This window comes from Cottoperca gobio, chromosome 1 (genome assembly GCF_900634415.1).
Source record: "Cottoperca gobio chromosome 1, fCotGob3.1, whole genome shotgun sequence".
NCBI lineage: Eukaryota > Metazoa > Chordata > Actinopteri > Perciformes > Bovichtidae > Cottoperca > Cottoperca gobio.
The window spans coordinates 17847562-17860266 of record NC_041355.1 but is presented as its reverse complement, the minus strand read 5'-3'; the positions used below and the strand labels follow the sequence as shown (position 1 = coordinate 17860266).

Below are 12705 nucleotides of genomic sequence, written 5' to 3'. Positions count from 1 at the left end.
TTTTAAAGTGAAAATGTATCTTTTTATTGGTACCATACATTAATTATCAAGGGCAGAAACTAACCAAATCAAAAAATATATATCAAACAATGATTTCTTTCTACAGGGATTGGAAAAGGTACAAGTCACCATTCAAACTCAGTCATAACTGTTGCTGGAATCAACTGTAACGAAATGGAAATGTACAAAACAAATAGAGCTTCAGCTGTTTTATCAGACTTTACAAACTCGGCATTGCTACCCAATATGACGACTGAACTTAATGTTAAGCTGGCTTTAGAAGATGTCTGGATGATGGATGGTATCATTCTGTTGGTTATGAAAGACACGGCACAAATGAAGGCAATTTAGACAAAAACTAAAAAAAAAGAAATAATCAATTTTAGCCAGTGATGAAATATGAAATTCACCGGTTAACTAAAATTCAGTGAGCACATTCACTTGACATCAAGTTGAAAGATGCAGTACACAAAACTGTGATGAATGTTGAGTGAAAAATCACTTCCTGTATAGATGAAATACATGTGTGAATTTCTAAAATTTTCAAAATAAATACAAAAAAAGAAAATCAACTGAAAACAGTAAAATCATCGCTCCATGGTGCCATTGTACCCCCGGAGGTTTTGTAATTTCATTTACACAAGTTTTAAAAAGAGGGAGGAGGAAAGAGCAGGTTGGAAGATAGAGGGGACGGGGTCATGAGTGTTTTTTCTCCTTTTTCCTATTTTTGTTTCTTTACATTAGATCGGGATGGCTTTAGGTAAATCTAAGTAAGAATACATTTTATTACAGTCAGACAGAACTTTGCTACTACCTTAAATATACAAGCACAAATACACAAAAATTTAAATCTCCAAAAAAGGAACGAAAAGACAAAATAAAAACATCCACACTAAATTATTTCTCTTTTATAAACATAAAAGATAAAAACAATATATTTTAGAGGGGGAAGGGATAAAAGTCCTGTGTTGCTCCTTGGTCTGTAGCTTTTCAGTATTGGTAGAAAATAAAAAAGTAACAATTGAAATGAAGGCGTTTAATACAAATTAAAAAACATTCTAGGGAAATATATACTGTATAAAAACTCTTAAAATGTGTAACTGTGTGTATGTGCATGTGTGTGTTGTAAATGCTCTGTTTGAAAGACTGCATCCGTTGTAGTCTAATCAGAGATGGCTCTGGCACTAGGGGACTCAGAATCCTTCAATTGTGTGTGTGTATGTGTGTGTGTATGTGTGTGTGTGTATGTATAATGTTTCCCTAGTGCCACATTTCAGCTCTCCTACAAGTGTGTGAATTTCAATGGTTTTATAGACGGACTCTAAATTCTGGTCCGTCTGCGTCAGAAAAGCCACCAATAAGCTCAGACTGCCTCTTTTTCGCTCCTCACACATTTCACACACGCGCACACACATATACTCTATTAACAAACATTACTAGTGACTTGTGCGTCAACAGAGCAGACCAGAATTGAGAGCCATGTTTAGATGACGGGTGGACAAGTGGTCCCTAAGCAACTCGCCACCATGTCGAAGCCCCGCTGACACCATCCGCTCCACCCCGCCCCTTCCTACGTGTGAACTTCAGTATGGATAGTTTAGTGTGCACAGTTCTCTCCTGGATTAAATCCCTGCGCCTCCTCGGCCACATCTACCCGGTCGCTGTTGTGACTGAAAATTAGCGAGAGCAGATGAGACATTTTGAGTGCGAGATGAGGAGAAGGGAGACAGAGGTGGGACACGGCGTCTAAATATGGGGAAGTCACAGCAATGGCTCAGTGACGTTGCCTGAGACATGCTGAGCCCCGTCGGAACTCCTGTGTGTGATGAATCTGAGCTCTACAGTGATGTCTGGGTTGGCGAGCGGGCTGTTGATGTTGCACTCGTGGCTGTCGGGGTCTGAGGAGTGGCAGAGAGGGGTTTGTGTTAAGGTTGCGGGGCTCTGGGCTCTACTGCGATGCCTGTGAGGTGGGGTTGTCGCTCTTGCTCTCCTGGCTGGAGGGGGCCTTGTTGTTCCAGGGCGAGTTGGAGCCCAGCGCCGGAGAGTTGTTGAAGCTGTCCTCGTCGTCGATGCCGTTGGCCGCGTCGAACTGCGTGTTTTCCAGCCGTGTGATCAGACGCTCGTCTTCGTCGCCAAACTCCCCTCCCATCAGTGTGGGCTCTCCCACCACCATCACATCCTGAGATGCAAAGCAAGAAGAGGAGACATCAATAAATTGTTTTAGTGGAGAGGAATGGGTGTAGCAGCCGTCATGTAAAAGTGAGGGTTAACTGATCCCCTTTCCTGTACACATATACATTTACCCTATGGCTCTACGGCTTCTCTCACAAGCCCACCCCCCCATGCTGTAGTGCTTTGTCTGACGCACAGTCTTTGGCTTATTACACCAAACAAAGAATGTAATATCAAATCCAACATGCTTAATTCGGTCTCATTAGACTATGCATCTCCCACACGCCTTCTATCAAAAACTAGTCCAGATGTCATGAGTTTTTTTAACAGGCATTCAATGCCTCCTACATGTTCCTGTATTCTTTCAATGTTCAGTGCTTTTAGTTTTGGTGGTGTAATAGCAGAGTGCTGACACTAGAGAGCAGCGATGTACTCACAGGAACTTGGCTGGACAGAGGGAAACCACTGCCAGGGCTCTTCTTTTTGTTGTTGTTGTTATTATTAGTTCCTCCTCCTCCTCCACTGATGGTGCTGCCACCTGACATCTTACGCTTCCGCCGTTTGTTCGGCGCCTGTCTTGATGGCTCAGCTGCAGAAAAGGAATGAAGAAAGAGGGTTACAGATACATTACCTGGGAGTTGATGTGTTTGTGTGTGCCTTTATCTGTGCATGTTGTACACCTACCTGGTGGTGCCACCATCCTCTGCCATTTCTGGAAGAGGCAGGTCTTGAGGCAGTCTCTGGGGCTGAGGCTGTATGTCTTGTGCCTGGACATCAGCTCCTGCATGGGCTCCAGAATCACACACAGCTGGAGAGAACAAACAGACGCAACAGTTAAGAGATCACACACTGTTCCAGGTCATCCTTGTTAGCTGGTGTTCAGCTAAAATGACTTCATCTTTGGACTTGAACTTGTCGGTTTAGAAAATCTGATCATAAAAAAAAAAGGAGGAAACAAATAAGTAAACATATCTCAAGTGAGAACAGTTTCAACAATGACATGAACCACTTTTACATTTGCCAACTTGAGGTTGTGACTTTTGCAGCATCTGTAAACAAGAGTGGACCTGTAGTTCCAGTCGAACATTGCTCAGTGGCATCATTGCTCAAAAGCTCTCTACATAGAACCTTTCAAGCAGCAACAAAAAAAGATCAAAATGTAGACGATGTAGGCCCAAAACGATTCCATGAGAAACTTTGTTTAGTGCTAAAATGTACTAAATGGGTTTAGTTTTGACAGATATACAATTTCAGCATTAAAAATTAAGATTTTTCAGAAAAGTAAACCAATTAGTTAATTTTAAGAGACAAGTCTTATTTTCTTTATTGTATATTTAACATTGCTTTTTAATAAAGCAAAATTATTTATTATTTAAATGACTTGATTAATCGATGGAATATTTGGTAGAGTAACAGATTACTAAATGTATCGATAGCTGAGGCCCCAGATCCCTGACAACATTGACAACGCAGACCAACTTCAAATTTGTTGGAAACAAATAATCATCAGTGAACAGCACATATTTGATCATTCTCAACAGTTCCATTTATTTTGTGAAATGTTTAAGTCGGGTGAAGCTATACTTTTGAGGTTTTTCTCTTTCTTAAAAAGTGTGTGTCTGTGTCTTACTCGGAGGTAGTTGAGGGTGGAGTTCGACAGGCCACATCTTGTTATGTTTTTGGACAGCTGGTCCAGCATCTGTGGGTCCTGGGCCTGAGACATATATAGGGGACGGATTACGTCGCTGACACTCATACACATCACTATATACATACTCCAAATACTCCTACACTTCTACTCACATGCATGGCCAGTATACTGCGGGGGATGAGTTCACGGTGTTGTCTGATGCTGAAGTGCCACGTCTTTATCCTCATCATGTCGTCAAACATGAACTCCAGGTACAAGCGCCCTTCTACACACACCTGAAACAGTTCAGAGGACTCAGGTCAGTATACAGTAGCAGTTCAACTCCTTGTAATCTGTACAGAGACGGGTAAATGCTACACCGAAGAAAATAGGGCATCATGTTGAATCTTGGGCTGTACCGTACGTCTTTTTCTTTTTTCACTCAAAGCTTCTATTGAGGTTTTTTTATGAATCTTCAAAAGTCTGTCGTCATATTTTATGATGTTATCAACTTATAACATTTGAATAAAGTGATTCAACTGATTAAATGAGTTACTCTTTTTATATTGAATCAAACTTTCTTTAATTAACATAATTGTCCACTCGACAGCTCGCCCAAATGTGTGATATTTTCTAGTAAGCTCACACGTACCCGGCCAGCCCGCAGGTCGACTTGTGTGTCACTACTACGCAGCCACCACTTGAATCTAATTCTACAAATAATCATACTAATATTAGAGTAGCCTTATCTTTATATGAAACTCTGCAGGAATAATGGGTTTAAACAGAATGAAAAGTCATCGAAAGTTGTCATTTATTCTTCACGCCCTCTGTGTGTAAAGGTCTTAGACTTAGGTTTAGGCTTTAACCCACAATGACCCTTCAAGGAGGTATGCAACCCTATGGTAAGAGGGGAACTTAAAGCGGCTTTTAAAAACCGTGTTTTGCACTCGTTTCAAATGTTTGCATTGTTTTAGTGAAATTGTGTGCAGTCCCTTTGTTCATGAGTCTCAAGCTAAAAAGTTTCTATTTCTTAACAATTTGAAAGGGATTTTTATTGTAAGACTTACTAATAAATTGACAGAAATAGTCACACATATTTAAAAACAAGATGTGGACCCAATAACGGCTAGAGACGCAAACACGCACCTGTGTAAACATGGGCTTTCCATTCTGGGTGACCATGGTGCACTGATCACAGTCAAGGGAGACAAAGTTATTGTGGAAGGACTCCTTGGGATGTTTCAGCACATAGTAGAGTTCAGTGGCACCGCCCTCGAATATACTCCGGAAGTACCTTGGAATCAACGTCCGCCCAATTGCTTCAGAGGAGAGAAAACAAAAAGGGGCATGAGACAGGAGGAACTGTCAAATTATAATATGCAGTCCTTTTGTGCCTTGAGGATTTTGGATTAAAGTGGCGGTATATGTATGAAACAGAGGTAATATGTTCCAGTGACTTTGTTTCTTACTGTAACGTTTGGGTCCATCCTCCAGACAGAAAGTTATGGTCAGCATGGCATCGTCTTCAAAAAACTCTGTAGTAAATGCATCCCACCACAGGTTATCGCACTCCTACAGAGTGAAGAGAGGAAAAATAATTAGTGACAAACAATCATTGGATTGTTTTTAAATATGAACGTGTGCGCCAACAAACCTCTGTCCAGTTCTGTAGCCGTTTGTTGAGTTCAAATATTCTGTAGTCTGTCTGGTTGCCATATGGTGTGTGCCTCCTATTATAGAATGACAGGTGGAGGAGAAAACAAAAACAGGAAAGGGGTCGAGAACAGTTAGCTTGAGGTATTTTGAAAGAGTAAGTGCTTCAATGCTTTTAGGTATATGCTGCATACGGACCTAGTTTAGCCTGGTCACAGACTAAATACAAAATCTCTTTTAAAAGCGAGATAAGAGCACAACTTCCCACGGCCTAATCTTTACTTGTGTTATTATTGCCGTTTTCGCACCAGCTGGAGATAAAGGGAAACAATGCAGTCTTACCCTATGCCGGGCTCTAGGTATGTGGGAGGATACATCGGGGTAGGACTGGAGAAACAAGAGACAGAGAGGTTACTACATTCAGCTATAGTGCTAATATGCCCTCCTCCAGCAGTTTGTCTGTCTTTACGACTCTGGGACGCAGGCCAAACACGGCACAAATTGGATGATACAAGGAGACTGTAAATAACAACACTTCTGACACACACCCCGATTTGCTTGCTGCAAGACAAGCTTTGACGCACAGCACCCAATACTGCAGAGGTATACCCCTCTAACCTTACAGAGCCCGACAAGTCAAGACAAGTACATTTTAGCATTAAACATTAGCCTTACACAGCCGGTCCACAAGTTTCTCTTTAGTCACGGTAACTCAACAGGCATTTTCCTGGATAGTGGGTGGCTAAAAGGACACTTCACTAAAACATATGGGCCATTTGATCAACCTCTCACAAAACGACAAGCGCCCTCTTTTGCTAAAATATCACCAATAAACCCAGGGGTGTCCGTCCAGCATGTGCTTCAAACTGTAAGCTACACTAAAATTAGATATACAAAGTGACACTGCCATTAAAGCGGAGTACGAGTGTCCAGTCGGTGCACGTGACTGGACCAAAACAAACACTACCTGGGCTGTACCTGGATTTTGGTTTAAAACATAGTGGCTGTCCTGGAAACATTGACGATCAAACAAACAGTGCACTGAAAATAATTATATATAGTTAATCTAAAAAAATATTTTGAGTGTTTGTTCTGGAAGTGAAAAGGCTGAAAAGTAATTATTGATATCATGTTAATAATACACATGATAATACTGTATATCCTGTAAAAGGTCAGCGGATAATAAAAATAAACTTTTGTGCAGTTATGGTGACAGACGATCCCTCCGTATTTTGAATATAATTAATTTCCTAAAAAAAAAGGGTAAAAATGATATAAATACATAGAAATATGAATTTGACTAAAAGCATTTTTTTCAAATTCTCTTCCGAATTATTTTGGCCACAACAACCGTCCAGTGAAAATCTGATTTTATGACAGCCCTGTTTGTGAACCTCTCGAATAAATACAACCATTCACTGCTAAATTCACAATACAGCTCCGTTTGTTGTTGCCAGCATCTAAACTGCTTTCTACCGTTTGCTGAATGGTCCGACTACCAGCTGCCAAGTTGAATCGATTACCAGAGGATGTTTTCCAGACCAACATATTGTTGAGGAAATTAAACTCATGATATTGAGGCTGGATTTGCAAGACTATGTAAACATGGCATGCAATAATAAAAGCACCTGTGGAAGATGTTTAAAGGCTGGAGCTGAACTCTTAACCCAGAGCAGATACACAAAACAGACAGAAAACAGGGACATAAAACTCACCCCACGTCTCTGTCCAGCATGGTGCCGGGGTGGAAAGGGGGAAAAGTGCTACCGTTGGGGGGCTCCTTGGGGGAGTACAGCTTGAATGACTTGGAGGAACAGCCTAGAAGAGAGGAGAGACAAATAAGAAAGAACATAAATGGGTTTCATTTTTATATTACAGGTTCAGACGTTACATCAAATGTTAGACATTAGTGCTTACAGATAATGGCAAATGAAATCCTGATGTGTGAAAGCTAAATTAGATGAAAAATGAATAATATTTCAAATCTGGTAATAAATACTGTATTTATTAAGCCACAAATGTGAGGATTGACAGTGTAAACCTTTCAGCACATTGTGTGTTGACCAAGCTGTAAATAAAGGCCTAAATTACAAGCCAAACGAGAAAGAACATAAATGAGAGAACATAGAAGATGGTACCAGGAGTTGCTACGTCCTTGGGAATTACAGTGGTACTTCTAATGATAATTATATTTACTTTTGGAGTGACACTTACAAAGAATGACTATCATGTGAGGGAGAAGGCACATACAGCCTGAACTATCCAGTATCAGTTGGCTGCACTCATTCACATGGCATCCCCAATACACCAATCTTGTTTCATAAAGACACAAAACAACAACATGCTGAGGAGGAGCCTCCTTTAAACAATGTGCTGCTGCTTCACTCCTACAGAAATTGCTGCCATCCAACTCCATAACCATAAAATACCAAAACTGACTTTTCACACCCACATAAAAAAACAACAACTGATGAATCTTTCTCTCACACACACTGCTGCAACCGTTGTTCTACTCTAATTGCCCAGCTCTCCAATAAAGGCCATCCAGGCGTGTCGGCCTCTAGGTCACGACCCCTGCCGTCACCATGGTGAAGCCCCGCCTCATTAATGTCTCTCTGTCTTGTCTCTGCATATTAAGTATGTATGAAAAAGATATATATCTACCAGACACAGTCAGGGAGAGATAAGCTTTAATTGTATTAGTAGGATATCTTTAAGCAGGGGAAACTGTGGTTTGAGAACACAGCAGTGATGTGAAATATATATTTATAGATTAAGGTAAAATAATTTAGACTAAAACAGCCTCTACTCTGTGAGAAGACGTGAGAAGAAGCAGACTTTTTCCAACATTATGGATTCACTAGTGCTCTTGCTGTATTTTGGTTAAAGACGCTGCAATAACACTAACAGTGTGCTGATGTAAAAAGACAGACTGTCATGAGATTGACAGACAGCCCAACACTGACCTTAGGGGCCACACTGATACGCATCAGGTTGGTGTTCCTAAATTACATTCGCATCCATTTAAAACCAATCCTCTCTTAAATAAACAGCAGCCTATCTCTAAGATGAGGAATTACATCTGCTTTCTATTCGACTAGATTCCTACCGTTTGTATGCCAATAGCTACATAGCTCTTATAGATTAGAGGTAAATAAATAGCAAGAAAGGTTTTCTAGGAATAGGACCACAGATCTTCAAAACAAGAGTCGCACCATCTACATGGTAAAAGAAAAAGCCATCCAACCTCCATCCACTTGAAGCCCTGCCTTCACTTAGTGTAAAAACAAGTTGTTTACTGTGTGGGCCAGCACTGCTTTATGCTATGGGCTGGATGCACCACCAGAGGAAAACAAATGGGCTTGATAAATAAATAAATAATCGATGGTTATGTGTCCATTAGTTGTTGAGAGCTCCATTAGCTCATCTCCTCTCCTGTTAGCGGTTAATGACAGGGAGTCACAATCACATCAGCTGGACTCCACTTCCTCCACTGGGAATCATGTTCCTCTACAAGTAGACACATTACACCATATACATATGTACATTATACATGCACATTATCTTGAAGCTTCAAGTAATGGTCAGCCCACTCTCAGAACAAATCTCACCTCAAATGTTGAGTAACATGGATGTCAAAAACACTGCAAACATTTGATTTAATTAGAAACTCCAAACACAAAAATCCTTTCAGCTTTACAAAGTCTCCTTTAAATGAGAGTAACCTGTAGTGGTTTAGGACTCCTGCCACCATGATTGTGGAGACAAGTAGCCTATCCAAACGGAATATTGGCGATAGCTGTGTTATACTGAAACATTAACCTAACGTTAGCAAACATTTGACAAAGAACGACATGAACCTAAAGTTGTATTTATCAAGCTGCACTTAAAGTGTTGTTTTTAACGTCTGTGTAGTTCATAACTTTAACAGTCGAAGCGCATTTGACGTGGAGTTGTCTGCTTACAAAGGCAATTAGAGAGGCAGCAAGCGCATAATGCTAACACTTATCTGTTAGCTAGGCTCAAACGTTAAACAGGTGATATCATGACGAGTGAACCTCGCTACATAATGCCCACCAGCACTCATTTTAACAAGCCAGACAGCCATGTAAACACAGAACAAACACGACCAATAAACTCGACATCCTAAACCACCAAAATGTTGACTGTATACAACACTGCCTTGTAGGCCTGCACGGAAAGCTAACGTTAGCAAGCCAGAAACAGTTACAGTTAGCTGGGGTTAGCCGACTTGCTAACGCCTTAGCGTTAAATCCCTTTTCAACGAGAAAGCACCGAAATAAGACGAGAAATTACAACCACGGCGGCTCGTATACCTCATTTAATCGCTACAGCAGCTAGACATTGCAGCCAAAGTGTGTGTTTTTGGAAAGCGACCCTTTACCTGCAAAGAAGTCCAATCAGAAAATTGATGTTTACAGATCCGTGATGATAGACCGTGTGTACGCTCCGTGCGTAAAAACGGATAGGCCCGCTGGACGGCGGTTGGCTGGACGCAACGTACCAACACAATACGTCTCCCTGAATAGGATCAATGAAAAAATATCCTCAAACCGCTGAAAGACTGAAACGGAATATGGCCTAAATTGCGGGAGTCGATCGGTTATGTTTTGTCCCGCATGAGGCCTTGTCAGTGGGCTGAAGCCTGCTGTGGGTTTACATACGGACCCAGATGAGCCCTTTGTTCACGGGAGGACATGAACAATAGCTGTAGGCCCTCCTCCTCCTCTCCCTCCGCAATGCATTTGCTCCTCTATCCTCTGCCCAGCACCGCCAGCCGCCCTCTCCCCCTTATCTCCTCCTCCTCCCCCCACTAATGCACAACTGCACATGAAGGTTGTCTGGTAAGCATTTTTTTCCCTTCCTTCCTCCTCCCTAACATCCCATCCCTTCTTTGTAACTGACACAGATGAGAATTGGCCTAATGCAGCAGAGTGGAAGTGTGTTTGGAAATAAACATCACACTGACTGCAAAGTGGTTTTCATGTTTGCCTAATTAGTGCACATCAACAACTGAACTGAGATGGTGACAGACAAGACCTTGGTCATATGTATTATACACTATGGGTCCATCCATGCAGGGTCATCCATGCACAGCTGATGCAGCAGCCTGATCAGTTAAAAGTAGATCCAACAAATTAACTTTCATGTTCGGATAACAGACTTGGTTTTTTTTACAATCAATTGTGTTTGCACACTGAACTGTCTCCAAAGGTAGACCAGCAAATTCATTTCTCTCTCTCTCTCTCTCTCTCTCTCTCTCTCTCTCTCTCTCTCTCTCTCTCTCTCTCTCTCTCTCTCTCTCTCTCTCTCTCTCTCTCTCTCTCTCTCTCTCTCTCTCTCAGCACTAAGCCAAAAGGAGAATCCCATAGGCCTTTAAATCTGCTTAAATCGCCTCAAATTATAATCAGATATTCAGATCACAGCCAGCGAGGACTCACCCATATGGCCAAGGTTGAGATATAAAAAGAACAAGCCGTATTAGGTCAGTAGTTTCTTTCATATATTTATACAAGTGTATGTCATAATTTTTGATATACATTATTTATCTCTAAAGCATTTTTGACAGGTGATCCCATATCAAGGTTGAAAAATAATTTCCTTTCAAACACGGAAGTGCTTTTCCCCGCCACCTCAAATATTCAGGGACGTTGCAACCACCAGCATGAACGTGGTTCTGATTTATACACCCATCTACACAGGGAGTGAACATACAACGTTTCATTAATGATTTATTAACAAATTAAGCTGCTCTTGGGAGCCGCTCTGTGGAAACAGTTTACAGGCTTTCTGAGCACATAGGTAATAACTGATAGGTTAAATATAGCTTAAACTTAAACTTATTCACTTTAATATGATACAAAACTGAAAAATGTATTTTATAGATGAGTGCTCAGATTAATTTTAGTTTGCGGGGTGCATTTCAAGGGTCAGTTCCACAAGGTTTCTTTCCACATAATTAATTGCATAATATTTATTGCTTTCAATATTCAGTTGAATACTAATAATGCAAAGATAGAAATAACAATAATAAATGAAAGTAAATTCTTCATCTGTATTAATGTAATGACACTGATTTGATTCATCATCCATGTAGTCATTTAGTCAATCAGTCAAACATCCATTCCACCCCAATCATCTCAGTCCAGTAACACACTTTACTCAAAATCAAACCATTTTCTCCATTGTCTGCGATATTCGGACATATCTGAGACGGTCAAGCCAGATATAATGATCTTTCATTGTATGTTTACTTTTCTGCTTTTCCGCGACAGAGGGTGTCGCTTCATTCTGACACATTTGCAGATCTTTTCCGTCTGGATATGCGGACTCGGAACATAACTACCTCACATTTGCTAAATTAAGACGACAACTCGAATGCGGACCTCCTTGCAGACTCTCGTGTTGGAAGAAATCTGGAGTATGGTGAAGTGCAGTTTCTACCAGTACCACACATGTAGAGAGGATAAGCTGCTATAAGGCCCGTCTCTCACCCGACCAGCAACAAAGATGCTCGGGCTGAGTTTATGTACATTGGTTTGACCATGGTAAGCTTGAAAACATGAGCACTTCCCAGCTCACGAGGCTCCTGTCAGTCTTTTGGCAGCATCTTTGTGTGTCTAGTACCAGGGGGAGGTGTAGTCAGTAGTAGCTTAGAGTGTCTGTTGTGGGTGACTTATGTGGATTTGCCTATCTTACATTCGCTGGCCCTGTAGCCATGGCAACACAAGCAGTCAATGCTGTCACAACCGGAGCGAAGCTAAGAACCATCCATGGAAATGGACACACAAGGGTTAATCCTGTGTGTGTGCGTCTCCAAAGCTCGCCCATTGAAATGTTACATGACGGGGTTAATCCTCACTGTGTGTGTGTGTGTGTGTTGGGCTGGGCTGATGGAGAAGAGGTGGGGGTGGGAGGTGTGTCAGGATAAGGCTTCAAGGGCTTACACACACCGTCTCTTTCGCTCTCAGGCATAGGGCAGGCCTTATCTTCAACCAGCACCCCAACCAGCCACCACACACACACACACACACACACACACACACACCTAACCTTTACTTCACCAGCTAGCCTCATTTTCCAACTTGCAGTCACACATTCACACCTAAAGCCATAAATCCGTGTACAATAAGTGATTAAAGCTGGAGCATGCAGGGGCTGAATAACCTCCACAAAGTGCCCGGTGTGATGTTTTCACTAAGCTTACACCTAAACCTACAAGTGCA

At 41.5% G+C, this 12705-nt stretch overlaps 1 protein-coding gene across 9 annotated transcripts in view; it reads right to left on the bottom strand.

Moving 5' to 3' along the window:
* The window catches only part of ldb1b (LIM-domain binding 1b), a 30080-nt gene continuing 17375 nt past the window's right edge, over positions 1-12705 (bottom strand). For 3 of the 9 annotated variants that reach the window (XM_029429123.1, XM_029429202.1, XM_029429030.1), the window contains 10 exons: positions 7174-7276; positions 5801-5845; positions 5460-5535; positions 5275-5377; positions 4952-5124; positions 3976-4098; positions 3803-3886; positions 2857-2980; positions 2610-2761; positions 1-2179 (listed from right to left, as the gene is read on the bottom strand). In XM_029429123.1, the coding sequence (XP_029284983.1) occupies positions 1949-2179; positions 2610-2761; positions 2857-2980; positions 3803-3886; positions 3976-4098; positions 4952-5124; positions 5275-5377; positions 5460-5535; positions 5801-5845; positions 7174-7276 (1214 nt within the window). In that variant the 3' untranslated portion in view covers positions 1-1948. Of the gene's footprint in view, positions 2180-2609; positions 2762-2856; positions 2981-3802; positions 3887-3975; positions 4099-4951; positions 5125-5274; positions 5378-5459; positions 5536-5800; positions 5846-7173; positions 7277-9795; positions 9815-9863; positions 10257-12705 lie in introns of those variants that run through there. The other 6 variants (XM_029429380.1, XM_029429293.1, XM_029429544.1 and 3 more) reach the window with 5 other exon arrangements.